General features: G+C 49.1%; 1 protein-coding gene across 29 annotated transcripts in view; it reads left to right on the plus strand.

The window, feature by feature from the left end:
* The window catches only part of DOCK9 (dedicator of cytokinesis 9), a 262,679-nt gene extending 257,688 nt beyond the window's left edge, over positions 1 to 4,991 (plus strand). For all 29 annotated transcript variants that reach the window (XM_084767070.1, XM_084767085.1, XM_084767065.1 and 26 more), the window contains 3 exons: positions 480 to 580; positions 1,321 to 1,459; positions 3,800 to 4,991. In XM_084767070.1, coding sequence (XP_084623196.1) covers positions 480 to 580; positions 1,321 to 1,459; positions 3,800 to 3,922 — 363 coding nt within the window. In that variant the 3' untranslated portion in view covers positions 3,923 to 4,991. The remainder of the gene's footprint in view (positions 1 to 479; positions 581 to 1,320; positions 1,460 to 3,799) is intronic.
* Positions 4,992 to 18,629: the final 13,638 nt, after the last annotated feature.

Below are 18,629 nucleotides of genomic sequence, written 5' to 3' on the forward strand. Positions count from 1 at the left end.
CTAGTCCGGTCAGTGAGAGACTCTGTCCCCCCAAAAAAGGTGATGTGGAGCGGGAGAGGAAGCAGCTGGTGCTGACCTGGTGCACACCTACACTCGTACATGCACACACAAAAACACTGCCATGTGATTTCATTTCTCACCAGACTCACCAGGCTGACTTGTTAGTTCAGTACAGCGCAGCACAAATTCCAGTGTCTAAAACCCACCTGGGCTCTGGTGTGTTACGTGCATACGTCCCCTACCCTGGCTCCTTCTCAGATACAGTGAGCCGTCATGAGACCCTGAGGGTGGCCTCTGTGATGGATGGAGCGACATGTAAGGATGTGACTCAGCCCATGACTTCTTTCTTGGCCTTTGTGCACGTGACAGTCAGGGATCATGGCTGACCCACTCAAAGCATTTAGAGTGTGTGACAACTGACACAAGTAATAGTGGCCATTTTTCTCCTAACATAGTACCAACCCTTGCTCTTTCCCCAGGTCAATGCCGGTCCACTAGCGTATGCCCGAGCCTTCCTTGACGACACCAACACAAAAAGATACCCTGACAATAAGGTGAAGCTGCTGAAGGAAGTTTTCAGGTAAATCACACTCAAAGTTTCTCTTTAAGAAAGTTATTCATAGCTGGGCGGTGGTGGCGCACACCTTTAATCCCAGCACTTGGGAGGCAGAGGCAGGTGGATCACTGTGAGTTCGAAGACAGCCTGGTCTACAAAGAGAGTCCAGGACAGCCAAGGCTACACAGAGAAACCCTGTCTTGAAAAACCTAAAGAAAAGGAAAAGTTATTCATAGCTGGGCATGGTTTCACAGGCCTTTAATCCCAGCACTCTGGAGGCAGAGGAAGGCAGATTACTGTGAGTTTGAGACCAGCCTGGACTGTCCTCAGTCCAGGACAGCCAGGGTGACACAGAGAAACCCTGTCTACAAAAAACAAACATAGGAAGGTTATCCATCTCTCTGTGGCAGTCAGCTCTCCAATGCTATAACAAACAGCTGAGGCGGTCGGCTTATAAAGAAGGAAGGGTGAGTTGAGTCTGGTTGAGTCTGGGGGCCGTGGTGAGGAGTGTACAGTAAAGTCACAAAGAATGAGGAAGGGTCCTGAGCCCCACAACCCCCCAAAGACTTCCCACTAGGTCCCCAAAACCTCCAAAGCCCCGTCACCCACCAGTAGCACCACATTGGCAACCACAAATAACAAAGGGCGTTGAGGGTGCACGGAATTTGGAATGGAGCCATAGCATGGTGCCGTTCGAGAGAGCAATGCTTCCAGCTGGCCTAGGGCCCCATCTAGTTGCCTGCCTCTCCTCTCGCCTCACTCAGGCAGTTTGTGGAAGCTTGCGGTCAAGCTCTTGCGGTAAATGAACGTCTGATCAAGGTAGACCAGCTGGAGTACCAGGAGGAGATGAAGGCCAACTACAGGGAGATGGCCAAGGAGCTGTCTGACATCATGCGTGAGCAGGTAGGCCCCCTGGCGTTAGCAGCTTGTGGGGAGAGGATTTGCTGGGGTCTGAAATACTCCTAGTAAGTTAAGCCTTCTCATACGCCAGAATTACAGTTTCTAAAGAAAAGTGTGACGCACTGTACGCCACTATGCTAACCCAGATTATTCAGAAAGACAAACCACAGCTTCCCACTGAAGCAGTTAGGGTGGGCAGTGTCTTTCTGTTTCTTAAGTTTCGCCATGGCCTACCCCATGCAAGGCAGAGAAACGCACATGCTGTGCCTACAACCTTCTCTGACAGATCGGAGCTCATCAGCCTGGTTTTGTTATCTGTTGCATTAGAAGTCTTTTGTCACTTAAACAAAAAAAGCCCCCAGGAAACCTGACACATGGACCTGTCCTTCATGAATTCTCTTCAAGGGCGTCCTTCCTCTGTGACTGCTCCACGTGGTCGCAGCAGGCGTCAGAGGACACACGTGTTAAGCAGTTGTCCCAGAGCGACACGCGCATTGGTGTGTGCTCCTGGATCTCACGCCCTGGCTGTCACCTGCTCTGTTGTCTGTGCTCTTGCAAAGCGGAGGCTGGGACTTTTGTCAGCCTACCTTATCACGTGACAGCTGGACATTTCCTTTTATTTCTTGAGAATCTCATATGTGAATAATATTATAGTTAAACCTACCTTCTCAACTCTCTCTCTCTCTCTCTCTCTCTCTCTCTCTCTCTCTCTCTCTTTCTCTCTCACCTTCCCACTTCCCCTCCTCCCTCTCTCGCACACACACACTTTCTCACATTTACAGTTTCATTATTACATGCATACATGCATATAAATACACCCTGCTGAGTAAGTACAGCACCATGTTGCTTGCATGTGTGTTTAGAGCAGGCCACTTGGATCAGGTAACTGGCGAGGGACTGGTCCCCGGAGATGACAGAGTCTCTCTCAGCAGCCGTTGCCTCTAGCTCTTCATCTAAGGATGGCTTGTGAGAGTCCCCGTCCACGTTAGCATGTCAGTTGGTGTTGTCGTGTCTGGGTCTTGTTTAGGCGGCCATGTTGTTAAGACCCATGGTGCAGCTTCTTTGTCACACAGAAGATGCTATCCCTCAGCAGACCGTCCTCCTGAGCGGTGTCAGCCCTGGGTGGAGGGGTTGTGTGGTAAGCACATTGGTTAGGGCTGTGCAGAAGTGACTTGACTATTTGAGCTTTAACCTTCTTGCCTTTTTTCTCCCCTCCTACCTGCTGCACGTGCTCAGATGGGATGGTAATGCCATTTTTTAATTTTATTTTTCTGATACACTGTCTCCCCTAACCTGAATTGCACAAGGTTCTGACTGAGTTTGAGCAACTGTGGATTTGTGCGTGTTTAGTGGAGAGCAACTGTCTTCTGAACATTTTTGAAAGTAGAAAAAAATAGTTGGGCTATAGTGGCACACGCCTTTAATCCCAGCACTCTGGAGGCAGAGGCAGGTGGATCTCTGTGAGTTTGAGGCCAGCCTGGTCTACAGAGTGAGTCCAGAACAGCCAGGGCTACACAGAGAAACCCAGTCTCAAAAAAAAAGTAAAAAATTTAAAACAATTAAAGCATTAATTGTGTGAGTAGTTAAACACAAAGGAGAGGAGGCTTATGAGAACAAACTGTTGGAGAAAACCTCTTTTCCTTGGAACCTCCAGACACCTGTAGGATGGATCCCTCATCCATGGGTACCATGGGTACCATCCATCAGGACCAAGAAAGATGGAAAAGCAGAGAGTTGTGAGCTGGGTCTGTCAAGCTCCTAGACTGAGCAGATAGTGACTACAGTGGTTTGCCTGTTGCCCCTAAACCTTCCACTGTCAGCTCCTGTGAGCCCATCGCAGACAGAAGCGTGACCTTTGCACGGTGGTTTTGGTGTCCCCAGAGCTGCATGAGTCTGTTCTGAGTCTCCATCCGCCCCACACCAGACCCCTTCCTGGTCTTATTGCCATGAAGAGGCACTTAGGTCTCTAAGACCTGAGAGGACGCACGAGAGAGATGCAGATCCAAATTCACTCCAAAGGTTTTTCCAGGAGACAAAAATAGTAACAGTTCATGTCTCGGTGGACCCGAGAGGTGGGCTTCAAGATCTGAGGAGTCTAGAAGGCTCCTTACGTCATGAAGGAGGCAAGGCGCATTCTTTTTGATGCTCTCCTTGCAGTCCTGATGGGAAGGTGGTGGTTTATTTGATAGGCTGGCCCATCCACACACACTGCCAAGCCCCAGCCTGGCTGTGTGCACCACTGCACAAAGGCTGGATGGCGACCTGTGGGTGCTTTCTGAGGCCCTGAGTGGCTGGCTGCCCGGAGCACTGCACTTCAGTAACATTGTCTTTCTGTGCCTCAAGATTTGTCCGCTGGAGGAGAAGACGAGCGTCCTCCCAAATTCCCTGCACATCTTCAACGCCATCAGCGGGACACCGACCAGCACAGTGGTTCAGGGGTTCACCAGCTCGTCGTCAGTCGTGTGATCTTTACCTCCTGAACCACGTGTGGGGACATGCTTTGTCATGGCAAACTCAGGACGACTTGGAGAGCTGACACTGGTGTGGCCGCGCACAGGAAGAAGCCATGGGGGAGAGAGGGGCCCGGGCTGGGATACTTAGTAGCAGAGTTTATAGGAGTCGGGGGAAGGTGCACATATTTTTTTTAATCTCACTGGCAATACTTAGTTTTCCTCGTGTCTTAACGGGTGTATGTGGATCTTGAGCCACAATTCAATTTTATTCTTCCTACAGTATTAAAGTAAATGACCTAAAGGAAAGATATTCTGGGACATTCGTAGCAGATACAGCTGCACGGAAACTAAGGCTGGGGACTAAGCTGGAAAAATCTTGAAAAAATATTTTTTCCCCTTGTGGCACATTCAGGTTGAGTACAAGAACTATTTTTGTGTCTAGTTTTTGATGACGGAAAGGAATTGACTATGGTAATTTTTGTACTAGTGAATAAGGCGGCGTTGAGCCTTTGTCTTCATGCCTTGTGTTGGAAACATGAGAGCGTAAGAGCCCACATGTGAACCTGAGCCTAGCCAGGCAGCGCAGAGCCAAAGGCCTGCACCGACACGCACAGCTGAGCTGAACCCGAAAGCCCAGTGTACACACAGCGCGTTAGCACAGCCGCCTCACTCCGGCCACTACGTACTGCATTTCTATGTTTTTAATACGTCGACTTCCATGTTGAGTTTATTCATGGCCCATCTGTGCTGTTCTCAGTGTGTGCAAATACATTGGACTCGGCTGTTTTATTCTTGTACATAAGAGGTGCAATATGAAGATGTATACAGTCTTTGCTATATTAGGTTTATAAACTGTTTAAAAAAAAAGTTTCATCCTTTTGCCAAAATGGTGGACGGTGTGATAGGAAAACCCTGAGTAGGGGATGATTTAAGGTTTTCACCAAGTTATATTTTCTTTTAAGACTTTAATTTAGTAATTTTATATTTGGGAAAATAAAAGTTTTTAATTTAACTGGAATCACTGCCCTGCTGTAATTAAACATCTTGTACATTTTAATACATTAAAAATGTATTAAAAATAACATTGCTGGTTTTCTGGTAATAAGCACTGGATATTTGTTGTTTGGCAATCCTAAAAAAAGGACAGGGTACTTAGCAGTAAAGTAACAGTACGTAATTTTCTCTAAAATTAATTTTTTAAAAAAAAGTGTGGAAGAGCCAGGTGGTAGCGGCATATGTCTGTAATCGCGGCACTCGAGAGGCAGAGGCAGGCAGATCCCTGTGAGTTCAAGCCAGCCTGGTCTAAAAAGCAAGTCCAGGACAGCCAAGGCTACACAGAGAAACCCTGTATCAGAAAACCAAAAGAAAAGAAAAGAAAGAAACCCAAAAAAGTGTGGATGCATACAGTAAGAGGGATGGAGTGTTGGCAGCCCTTGAGTCTGTGATTGAGCGTGTGAAAATCCTAACTCTAGTTCTCTGCTTTTCTGGAAGTTTCTAGATACAGATTTCACAGGGTAAAGCTAGAGTTTATGCTTCCAGAACACTTGGATGACTGTGTGGCCCTGGGCTGCACCAATGGCTGCTGAGTAACAGGAGACACTTCAGTATGGCTCACCTCTTTTCAGGGCCTCTTGACTCTCTCTTCTCCTTGACTTTGAGTTGAGCACTCTGGAAACAGTGGTTATTGTCAGGGCACACCCCACCCTGTGCCCACATCATCAGAAGCACTGACCAGAGTCATAAGGATGGGCCACATCGCAGGCGCAACATCGCAGCGCGCTGGTTTTCCTGCCTTCTGGTCTGCCCAGGGCCCCCAGAGCATGAATCGGTTCACTGCCTGCTTGCCATGAGGAGAACAGGCTTTCTACAGGGCTTAGAAGAATGGGCTTTTTACTTGAAGGGTCAGAGACTGTCTTTCCCATGATCCGTTTAAGGAAAGATAGCTCGGATGTGGAGACTCTTAAGTGCCAATAACCACTGGGTCTGAAGCATCAGTGCAGAGGTGAAGTCTGGGAAAAGAGACACCGAGGGTCCAGTGACCTCCGCCCCAGGGTGTCTTCTGGGCTCAGAGCTTCAGAAAAGCTTAGCGTAGGTTTTCCCGAGTCCGACATCCCAGCCCTGAGCAGTGACTCTCAGCTCAGACATCATCACAGGTGGCTGTAAGAGCCTCGCCATTAAACTGGGTTCCTAGTCATAAGCACCTCATTAGTCACGAAGGCAAATAAAAGTCTAGAACCAGTCCCTGGAAGGTCGCTGCTTGGAAGGTGGCTAACCCTCACCCACTGTGAGAGTAGAGAAAGGAGCTCACTCTGTGATGGACATGATAAAGACAACACCCTAAGTGAGCTGAGGAAAAGCCAGAGGCATCCACGTACAGGAAGAGAATCGCCACCACTCGCCTCGGCAGACGGGCGAGGGACAGCACCAAGGGTCAAGGTGACGTCTATCGGCTCGTAAGACGTTACACAGAGTTCATATAGCACATCCTGGTTTCTATAGAAGAGGGCACGTTAGGGCTGGTGAGACGCTCAATGGGCAGTGGCCCTTAGGGGTGAGGCTGGCAGTCTGCATTTAGCTCCTCAGAGCCCACATAAGGTAGAAAGAGAACTTCTCAGAGTTTGCCTCCACCTTCCACACACATGCTATCACACACACACACACACACACACACACGTAAGAGCAATTATTAAAATTATAAATAGTGTCTTAGGAAAACTATTGCTGTTACTAGTAAATTTTGAGAGTATTTTACAAAGATTCTGTATATTTTTTAATCGTCGGAGAAGTAGCATACATGACAGACTTCGCCGTTTTGACCATTCACGTTTACAGGTCAGTGACGGGACAGTCATGTTACACAGCCTCCGCCATCGTCCGTCCCCCCATCCTTGTCATCATCCCAAACAGAAACTCTGCTACCCAGAGAGCAGCAATGTCTTAGTTCCCTTTGAGAATATTGTTTCTTAAGTAACTTGTCGGATTAAAACCCTAGTTAGGTCCTTGTCAGGGACATTCGCTGCCTGGGAATTAGGTACTACATACAGTGTCCACACTGAAAGAGAACTTGTGAGAAGCAAACAGAAAACCCAGGTGGTGTGGTTGCTGCCTGTGTGTAACTTAGGCGTGACGTGAGGGGCGTAGATGTGTCCCACCGTGCCCTTCCACCACACGCAGCGGGGTCAGCTGACCATGGCTGAACTCCTGACACTGAGAGCAAATAAAATCTGTTACTAACTAAGCTTGTTGTTTGTGTGGCAATCCCATACCTGTGTATTACTGCGTGCCGGCTGCCTCACACCCCGCCCTCTCTTAAACTGTCTCCTAGCCTTGTCCGGCCTCTCCCCACCCACTTCCCTGCCATTTTCCCCCCTCTCGTTTCTATTTGTTTTATGACCCACTGAGTTTAACGAGGGCCATCTGTGCAGCCTGGGTTTGCAGCTAGTCAGGAAGAGAGTACGCAACTGAAGACAAGGACTGGGCTTCTCCAAGAGCTTGTCAGTGGCTGCGGTCCAACAGCAAGGGTAGGTAGGCCCCGTTGGCCAGCCCCCATCTGTGCTGAGATGCCGACATGGCCAGTGCTGTGCGAGTCTTGCCAGGGGCCTGCGGCTGCCGTGAGCTGTAGTGATCCGTTTAAGCCTGTGCCCACATCTTTCAGCTTTTCATTTTTCTGACTTCCACTTCCTGAGCCTTGCAGGGCCTCAGCTCTCAATCGTCACTTACTCTCAGCTCCTTGAGCAGCCTCGAATCTCTGCGTTCACCGCCATTCACCAAAAAGAGAGACTTCTCTGATCACGGCTGCTGTCTACAGCAGCAGTTCTCAAACTTGTGGGTCGCCACCCCTTTTTGGAGGGATGTCACACGGCCTTTTCACGGGGGTCACATCAGAGATTTATGTAATAATTCACAACAATAGCGAAATTACAGTTGTGAAGTAGGAATGAAATCATTTTGTGGTTGGGAGTTACCACAGCATGAGGAACTGTATAAAAAGGTCACAGTGATGGGAAGGTTGAGGACCACTGGGCTATAGGGGTAAGTATAAGATGTGTATACAGCAGTTTAATGCTATATCAACTTAGCTAAACAGTGGTAGTAGGCTCCCCGCTTGGGACTGTGGGATCCCCACGCATAAAGTTATGTCACAGTTTAAAGATGTAGTCGTTATATTAATAACATACAGATAAACCATCGGTCTGTGATTGCCTTGTGTCTCAGGCAATCCATCATATGTTGAAAACTGATCTGGGCCTGAGCCCCTGGAGGGGTGGAGGGCAGCCACTGAGCACTTCCTCTCTGGGGTCACCAGGGTGGAGAGACACCTCTAAACGGTCCAGCCTCTGTTTCCTGGTACCCTGGGATCTGAGCAAGCAGCTTCCAGAAGCTCCAGCTACTGCTGTGTCACTGATCACCGCACTTCTGCCAGGAGAGACTGCCCCCCCCCCAGAGGGAGCCACACCTTAAATTGCTTCCTTTTAAAAATATTTCTATAGCCAGGCGGCGCACGCCTTTAATCCCAGCACTCAGGAAGCAGAGGCAGGCAGACTGCTGTGAGTTCAAGGCCAGCCTGGTCTACAAAGTGAGTCCAGGACAGCCAAGGATACACAGGAAAACCCTGTCTGAAAAAACAAAACAAAAACAAATTTAAATAAGTCCTAAATGTTCATTTGAAATTTTTAATTGTGTGTGCGTGTGTGTGTTTGCATGCATGCACATGTGAGTGCACATGCCTCAGAAGCCGGAAAGGGGTTGTTGAATTCCCTGGAGCTGGAATTAGCCCCTCCACAAGGGCAATGCCAGCTCCTCACCGCTGAGCCACCTTTCCAGCCCCTTCAGTTGCTTCTTCACAAGTAGCAGGTCACAGCAGCAAGTGACAGATACGGCAACTGAGGCAGCAGAGAACGGGTGGAGAACTAAGTAAAGAGGCAACAGAGATGAGGAGGAACCAACCAAAGAGATGAAGAAAGAGAAATCAGTGAGGCCCGTGGACCGAGAGAGAAAGAGAATAGCATTTCCCAGGAGAATAAAAACAGAAGTGTAATTTGTCTTTTTTTTTTTTTTTTTTTTTTTTTTTTTTTTGAGACAATGTCAGTTATCTGATCCTGGCTGACCTACTTACTACGTAGACCAGGTTGGCCCCAAACTCACAGGAGATTCACCTTCCTCTTCCGTCCGAGTGCTGGCGCGCACATCTCCTTATTCAGAGGAATAAGATCTTAGCAGTGGAACTGGTTTCTGAGTCAGTAACAATGTGCATTTTAAAATATATTTTATTAACTTATTCATATTACATCTCAGTTGTTATCACATCCCTTGTATCCTCCCATTCCTCCCTCCCTCCCACTTCCCCCTTACTCCCCTCCTTATGACTGTGACTGATGGGGACCTCCTCCCCTGTATATGCTCATAGGGTATCAAGTCTCTTCATGGTAGCCTGCTATCCTTCCTCTGAGTGTCACGAGGCCTCCCCATCCAGGGGACGTGGTCAAATATGGGGCACCAGAGTTCATGTGAAAGTCAGTCCCCACTCTTCACTCAACTGTGGAGAATGTCCTGTCCATTGGCTAGATCTGGGTAGGGGTTTGATGTTTACTGCACATATTGTCCTTGGCTGGTGCTATAGTTTGAGCAGGACCCCTGGTCCCAGATCTGCGCATCATAATGTTCTTGCAAGTTTCTAGGACCCTCTGGATCCTTCTATTTCCCCATTCTCCCGTGGTTCTCTCACCTAGAGTCCCAATAGGATGTCCTCCCTCACCTCTGTCCCACTTTCCTGATAAGACTTTCATGGGACATGCCCATTGGGCTAGTGTCCAGATATAAGTGATTATATACCATTTAACTCTTTCTGCTTCTGGGTTAACTCACTCATTATGATCATTTCTAGTTCAATCTATTTGTCCACAAATTTTAGGAATTCCTTGTTTTTAATAGCTGAGTAGTATACAATGCGCATTTTAAATCTGACAAGCATCACCACCACAGGAGGCTTATCATAGAGGGGCCTGGCGTCTGATGAGAGTCCAGGCTCACGCCACACACACACTGAGCAAGAGGCTGAGCATGAGAGCCTTGGGTTTGCAGCCATGTCTCCTGTGGACTTAAGCTAACTCCCCCATAAGCCAATGGGAAACAGCACTGTTCCTCCCCCACACGGGGAGCCCAACCCTTGGGCTGAAGAAGGACGCCCTCGCTGTTTGGAAAAGGTAAGTACAATGGTTCCTTCAGATCTGTGTCAATTAGAATTTGGAATGTGGCCCTACTGGTTGCGATGGCAGGGTGGCAATTCCAGGTGCCTGGGACCTGCCTGAGAGCTTTGTGCGCCTTAGCCAGGAAGCCAGAATAAAGAGGTGAGACTGACCGGCTAGGCCTTACAAGTTGAGCAACACCATGCCAGCTGGGAGGTCATGGAGCCAATGACATGGGCGCGCATTTAACTGAGTTTCCAAAGGTGGCATGTCCTGTGGAGGAGGCCCAAAGATGGCCTGAACAAAACTGAGTGTGACTGACCCGGCAGCCCTGAGGTGGTCCAAGTGTAGGACAAGCTTGCAAAAACCCTGCTAGCTGAGTGAGTCCAGTCAGGCGGGGCGTGTGCTCACATGAGTCAAATCCAGACCAGGAGAGAAAACCACCCAGGATGCTCAGTGTGTGAGCAGCTGGGGTTGTTTGGGGTTTGTGTGACCTGGAGACCTGGCTAGCTGTTGGCAGTGCCCGGCAATGGGGACCCTGTGGGGCTGTCGTCTATCATCTCCTAGGCTTGGACATGTCCCCCCCAAATTTCCTAGTTGAAGTTCAAAAGCCTCAGTATTCAGATTATGACTGGATCTGGAAGGAGGATTTTTAGCCTACTTCCCTCAGATTATTAGGGTGACCCTAATCCAAGATAATTGGTGCCCTGATAAAGGAAAGAAAGAGATTAGACACAGATACCACAGAGGGAGCACGTGTGAAGACACAGACAGGTGTTTACACACTAATGTGACCAGGAGCAGATCCTCTCACAGCCCTGGGAACAGCCCAGCCGGAACTCTGAGAGAACCGTCCTCTAAGGCTTGAGTTGCCTGTTTGCAACACCTTGAGAGGGCAACTGAGCAAAGCATTAAGACAAGATTCCTATCCATGAGTGTGGCAGGCGAGGCCTCCCCCTAGGGACACATGGAGAGAGACTCAAGGCCCCCAGGAGGATTTACACAGAAAACAGTACCAGTCCACAGCCGAGATAAGGACATCAGGTTTTTGGAAGAACTAACCCTGACTCTGAAACTAACATTGGAAAACAGCCGTTGTTACCAGTGACTGGACAGGGCTGTTTGATGAATTCTTAGCAAAGGAGTGGAGGAACCGATGTGGGCCATATCGCCTGGTAAGCTGTTTTCCAGCTTTTCCAGGTCGAGGAGTTTCAGAACATAATGGGGCTCTTCCTGTCGCCACCCTGACCCACTGCTTAGCTTGGTGTGCTGAAGGGAGCCTGGCAAGAAGGCCAGGACACCGCGCGTGGAGTCACATCACCACCTATGAGTTCTGACATTGACTTCACATACACACACCTGTCAAATAAGGTGCTTTGTTGCTGTGTCTCTATCACGCCAAAGGGACTTTAGGGGCTTGTATCACAAATCATATTAAATAAAACCATCTAAGCAAATGTGGGAAAACAGGAGGAAAGGAATAGGGAGATGGCCGTACAGTTCACACACTACGTGAACTGGGCCCCAAACTTAGTCCTGAGCATCGGTCACCAAGGAGGACAGCGTAAAACACTTTCAAACGCAGCAAGAAAGGTGCTTATGAAACACTGTGATCTTTTAAAGTAAGGCATCATATAATATTTAAATTTTTATTTCAGTATGTACACTCCAAGCATGTGCCACACTAAAACTCCTCATTTGTAGATGTCTCAGACTTCCCACAGAAGCCCAAACCGATGGAGATATCCCACTGCCTTCCCAACCCCAACCCATGGGCAAACCCCATAAGGCGTTCTCTCCTCTCGCCCTTTGAAGCTCCCATTGTCTCTTGACCCACATATTTTGAATTGACTCAACTGAAGGAAAATGTCGTGTCAAAGCATCTTGAATTACCAGCTCTTCCGCCTCTCCGAGGCTTGGAGCTCATTTCCCTTAAGCTGGAAGTTATGCAACTGAGCTCTGCTGCCACCTTCGCCCTGCCTGCCTGGGTGACCTTGCCAGGGGTGAGGCTTGGACAGCTCACCCACGGGCGCCACTTCTGCCAGTTTCCTCCATGAACAGTTGGAGACCTCAATCCAAGCATCTGAGACTTCTCCCCACTGAGATCTGATTTCCTAGTGACTGTCCCTAGAAGAAGAGTGGAGTTCTGGAAAGTGTTGCTAAACACTATCCCATTGAGAGAAAAAGAAAAAGATGACTGGATTTGTTTGAATTTCCTTGACCTGTTTTCTTTTCCCGTTTGAAATTCTAGCCGCAGGATAGTCATAAAAATGAGCATCTTATAATCTGACCTCAAGATAAGCCAGATCAGTAGAACTTTGTGTGAAATGTGTCCATCTGCTCTTGCCCTACACGGGGGACGTTAGCCGTGTGGGCAGGGAGGCAGTGGAGCAAGAAAGACATCGGGAAAGTGAGAGGAATCACATTAGGACTGAGAACAGAAAGAACACCACCCTCAATGTGGTCTTGCCAGGAAAGCTTGCGTCACCCCTAGGAGACAAATGGTGGGAGATGCCAAAGGGCCTGCCCACTTCACCTTGTTCCCTGGGGAGACCAGCGGTTACCCTCCTCCTTGAGTGCTGGGATGGCAGGCGTGCTGCTCCACCCATGGCCACTGTACCCATGGCCACTGTCTTTTGGTTCATGCTGGATACAGTGGCCTCTTCTTCCAGCTCACCGTCCGAACAGGCTTTTTCCTGCTTCTCCTCTTTCTCCCCCTCCTCCCTTCTCCCTTCTCCTCCCTTCCTCCTCCTCCCCTCCCCTTCTCCTCCTCCTCCTCCTCCCCTCTCCCCCCTCCCCCTCCTCCTCCATTGCTGGTCCCTCCTACATGAGCTCCCTGAAGTTGCCCCAGTGATATCTTAGCATCAGGGTAGCAGAAAGGAGACCAAGCCAGGGTGGGTAAATCCCCATTACTGGGATTTCATTTCCAGCTGACTTTGGTCAAAGGCAGAGAGAGAGAGCAGTGATTTAGTTGGCTTCCTGAGGGATGGTAACAGCAGGTGTTTATGTTTGTTCTTGCGGGGGGAGGGTTTGCTAAACTTTAGCTGTTATCCATTCATATGAGCGTGATTTTAAAAGGTATGTATAAACAGCCTGCCCTTATCACTGGCGGGTTGAGGGCTGGTGACTTGAGGCAGAAGCCGTTGAGTCTCTGTTGTCTTAAAGGGTTTTCAGCGCTCTCGGTCTGTCAGTCTGTAATCAGCAGCCGCTCATTGCTGCTGTCGTCCTGTATGAACTTGAAGGCCTTGAGTGGCAGAGCCTTGGAGAAAGCGTGAGGTGAGGTAGAGCAGGCGCATGACCACCCGGTGTGGCAGTAGGCCAAGCTAACGGTGAGCTCCAGTATGAGACAGAACACTTCTCAAACAGGCGACGTGTGTGCATGTGGAGCAGAGGCGAGGTACAAGGGGGCCAGACAGGCACAGAAACAGATGTCAAGTCTCATCCCACGGTACTCATTCATCAGGGATGTGCAGGCTTGAGTGGACGGTGAACCTCGTTTAGAACTGGCCTTTGGGTTTCTGTGACATGACCTTGACAGCTGCTATGGTAACCCACACATCAGAGCTATTATTTGTGGTAGGGATGGTTGAACACTTAATGCTGTATTGCTCAGCTGTGTCGAGGTGTGTTGATGACAAAGCTGTTGGGAGCACAGGGCTGGGGCCAGAGGAAAACACATGATGCCTTTAGCAGGTCATGTCACTAGGACGTGGCTGAGTGAGTACGCCCGTCCACAGGCTGATCTGCTTCACAGCCTCTGAGCGCCGAGCAGCTCGGACCAGGCCTGCCCCAGCCTCGAGGCGGCTGCAAAACAGCCATGCGTGTAACGCCTTGTTTCCACACCTACACCTCACCTTCCATTGTAACCCACTGACTGGACCCAGAATGCTTAGGGTGGTGTGAAGGAGAGATAAACCTGTTTTTGTTATGATCCTAAGTGTGGGATCAGAACGGTCTTGTGAGAACAGATGATGTTAATCCACTAGAAGGCAAACCACCTCGTGCGAGAGCTTGATTGTTGCCAGCTGAAGACAGGATAGGGAACTGATGCCCTCGCTGCCTAGGAACACCTACACTGTGTGTGTCTAGTGTTTACAGCTGTGACAGGGTAATTCTGAAGCCCAGGCCAATCACTTCTAAAACTCGTGATAGCAAACACTCCTGTTTATTTGTTTGTTTGTTTGTTTGTTTTTTCACGACAGGGTTTCTCTGTGTAGCCTTGGCTGTCCTGGACTCTCTTTGTAGAGCAGGCTGGCCTCGAACTCACAGAGATCCACCTGCCTCTGCCTCCCGAGTGCTGGGATTAAAGATGTGCACCACAACGCCCGGATTGCAAATGCTCCTCTTTCTCCCTGTAATTTTGCTCCAGCAAAACTAGTTAGACATGAGTTCACAGAATGTCCCTTCTCAGGCAGCTCCAGGCGCCCACATAGCGGGACCCAGCTTTGCGCCCCTCATCCACAGAGGGAGAAAGCAATGGCCCCGTAGGCAATTTGTGTGATGGTGTCCATGAAGGTGTTGTCCTGACACCTGGCCCGAGACCCATGCACAGGTGACCGCCAACTGTAGTTCAGAGACCGTAAGAAAACGTTAAAGCCTGTTGAGGCCAGTACACACTGGTGAGTGTGGCTCCTCTCCTGAGACCGCTGTTGTTTTGTATGCTCGCTCATGTCTGGTGTCATGCCTTGTGACCTGCTCTCTATCCCACGGTTTATGGTGACTGGTAGCTAGCCAGCCACATTCTCCCTGACTGACCTGCCCCTTTTCAAAGACAGATCACAAGATACCTGGGTCGTTTCGTTCCTATGGGCTCCACTGTCCCCAACTTGTCATGAGAGCTCTAGATGCAGATGCATTTGGCCATTTCTGGAACACTCTACAGGACATGACGTTATGAGCAACATAAGAGTCAAGGAGGTTTTATTTCCAAAGAAGCCACTGAAAGACTGTCTTCCCATCAGAAGAGACATCTCAGAGGCCAGTTATGCTGGATAGCTTTGTCACCTTGTCACAAGTTAAAGTCATTTCAGAAGAGAGAACCTCAATTGGGAATTCTTCCAAAAGACCAGGCTGAAGAGCATTTTCTTTTTTTGAGACAGGGTTTCTCTGTGTAGCCTTGGCTGTCCTGGACTCTTTGTAGACCCAGTCGGCCTTGAACTAACATTGATACACCTGCCTCTGCCTCCCAAGTGCTGGGATTAAAGGTGTGCGCCACCACCACCCGGCGAAGAGCATTTTCTTAGTGATTGATGTGAGAGGGCATAACCCATTGTGGTTGGGGCCATGCCTGGCCTGGTGGTCCTGGGTTCTATAAGAAAGCAGGCTGAGCAAGCCATGAGGAGCAAGGCAGTAAGCAGCACCCCCCTTCCATAGACTCTGCATCAGCTCCTGCCTCCAGAATCCTGCCCTGTGTGAGTTCCTGCCCTGACTTCCTTCTGTAATGGACTGTGATGTACAAGTTTAAGGCAAATAGACCCTTTCCTCCCCAATGTGCTTTGGTCATGATGCTTCATCATAGCTATAGAAACCCTATCTGCATCACCCAAGCAGGTTTGCTGCCAGAGGGGCTGTCTACTAATCTTGGCCTTCATCACCTGTGTAAAATATATGGCTATTGTCTGTCTTTTTTGAAACAGTAGACCCACAAATTTTAAGTGTCTGATTTTAAATTTTGTGAGTGTGGTGGTTTGAATAGGAATGTCCCCCATGGACTCATGTACTTGGCCCATGGGGAGGAGCACTATTAGGAGGTACAGCCTTGTTAGAGTAGGTGTGGCCTTGGAGTGGGTGTGGCCTTGTTGGAGTGGGTGTGGCCTTGGAGTGGGTGTGGCCTGCTTGGAGGAAGTGTGTCACTGTGGAGGTGGGCTTTGAGGTTTCCTGGTGCTCAAGTTCTACCCAGTGTGAAATCACAGCCTCCTCCTGGCTGCCTTCAGGTCAAGATGTGGAACTCATGTCTCCTCCAGCACCATGTCTGCCTGCACGCTGCCATGCTTCCTGCCTTGATGATAAGGGACTAAACCTCTGAAACTGTTAGCCAGCTCCAGTTAAACGCTGTCTTTTATAGGAGTTGCCTTGGTCATGGTGTCTCTCTCCACAGCAATGGGAACCCTAACTAGGACAGTGAGGTTTATAATTTATTTTGATAATTTAAATGTTGTTACCTGGTAGAGGTGGGAAAGAACGTGCACATGACTCAGTGTCTTCCATGGAAGGTGTCAGATCCCCTGGAACTGGAGTTGCAGCTGGTTGTGAGTTTCCTGACGTGGTGCTGGGAACCAAACGTGGGTCCTCTGCACGAGCAGCACATGCTCTCAACCACTGAGCAGTGCTGTTTCTGCTTTGAAGACTAAGTTTGAGCTCTGCTGTTCTTTCTTGGGGAGCAGGTGTTGCTAAGATGGGTGAACATCACCGTGACCTTGCTCAGAGCCCAGCCCCACACACCTTTGCATGTGGTTCCCACGGCGTTCAATTCAGCCCTAGAGAGCAAAGTGACCTCTCTAGTCCTTCCCCTCTTCTGGAACATAACTGGGCCACATCATTCTCTGTGGGGGATGTAGTTTGAGACATTGAGTCCAGCTAGGGTCAACGACTTCAGAGCCCCCTGGGAGCAGACCCACTCATTTCAGCATCACACAAAGTTGGATCATACCAAATGACCCAGTCTAACTTTATTTCTGCTTTTGTTTTTGTCCTTTTAAACTGTCATAGTGGTGCATGCATGCGTTTAACTCCAACTATTTTTGTTGTTGCTGTTGTTTGGGTTTTTGTTGTTGTTGTTGTTTTTCGAGACAGGGTTTCTCTGTGTAGCCTTGGCTGTCCTGGACTCACTTTGTAGACCAGCCTGGCCTTGAACTCACAGTGATTCTCCTACCTCTGCCTCCCAAGTGCTGGGATTAAAGGCAAACGCCACTGCATCCAGTTTAATCCCAACTCTTTTTTGTTTGTTTGGTTTTGGTTTTTTGAGACAGGGTTTCTCTGTGTAGCCTTGCCTATCCTGGACTCACTTTGTAGACCAGGCTAGCCTTGAACTCACAGCAATTTGCCTGCCTCTGCCTCCTGAGAGCTGGGATTAAAAGTGTGTGCCACCATGCCCGGCTTAATCCCAACTCTTAACAGGCAGAGACAGGTGAATCTCTATGAGTACAAAGCCAGCCTGACCTACACAATAAGTTCCAGAAGAGCTAGAGGTGCATAGAGAGACCTTGGAGAGGAGTGCGGGGCAGAGGGAGAGGAAGAAAGGAGCAAGTCATTTTAAAATGTGGTATTTTTGACAAATCATACAAAGAACACGGTAACTTTGATCCGCCCCCTTTCCTCTCCCCACCAGGCAGCCTGCTCGTGAGCCAGAGGCTGTCCCCACCAGGGGGTAATTCAGGCTCACTATTTCCCTGTGAGTGTTTTCTCTTTATCCCCGTTTCCAGAACTATACTGTGAACCAAGCAGCAGTTGTTACAAATACTCAGGAAAACCATTTGGCACTGCAGGCTGAAATTAGCCATACTGCATAATGTCACACCCAACATTCTACAGAATGTCCCAAAGGAAGCATTTTACACAGGGTTGTAAGAAGGCAAGTACAAAATGTTTACAACATCGATGGATCACCAAGAGCTACAACCGACCAGGGGTCTGGAGAGATGGCTCATAACATCAGCTGCTCGCTGAGCAGACATGAGGCACTCAGCCATTAATAACACCTGCTTAAAAATAGCAACTCAGGCTAGAGAGGTGGCTCAGTGGTTAACAGCAGTGACTGTTCTTCCAGAGATCCTGAGTTCAATTCCCAGCAACCACATGGTGGCTCACAGCCATCACTTTGTGTGTCAGCTCATTATCAAAAGCACTGAGGGCAGGAACCAAGGGGCAGGAGCTGATGCAGAGGCTGTCGGGGAGTGTGGCTTACTGGCTTGCACCCCATGCCTTGCTCTGTGAGTTCCGTAGCTCTGTAAGCCTGTTTTCTTATAGAAGCCAGGACCATCAACCACTGATTAAGAAATACGCCTTACAGCTTGATCTTATGAAGACATTTTCTCAAGTGGGATTCTCTCCCCTCAAATGACTCTAGCCTGTGTCACGGTGACATAAAACTAGCATACTTAAAAGTAAAACTGAGGCATAAACAAGTGAGCAAAAGTGGCAGGCCCTGGGTAAATGTTTGTGCCTTCTGGAGATGTCAGAAATGGCGCAGTGGACAGGGTCCTTAGGGAAAGGGAGGAAGGATGCCTGCCGCCTCAGTGCCAGCTGGGAGGGGGCCGCACTTAAGGCTGACCAGCAGAGGACTGAAGTGTAGTTGCCCCTCAGTGTCTGTGGAGGGTGATCCCCACAGACGTCAAAGCCCAGGGATGCACAAGTCCTATGTATAAAATGGCAGTGTTTGTTCATGCTGAATAGACTAGCACAAGCTGTGTCACCGAATGAGTGTCCTCTGAGAGTTGCTCTTTCCGAGCTAAAGGCTGTAACACTGGAAGATCTGCTTTGCAGAAGGCTTTCTCTCTCCAGGCACTCACCACGGACTGGTACCCTTGGACCTGCCTG

The sequence above is a fragment of the Acomys minous genome (assembly GCF_964271855.1).
Source record: "Acomys minous genome assembly, chromosome: 18".
In the NCBI taxonomy this organism is placed as follows: Eukaryota; Metazoa; Chordata; class Mammalia; order Rodentia; family Muridae; genus Acomys; species Acomys minous.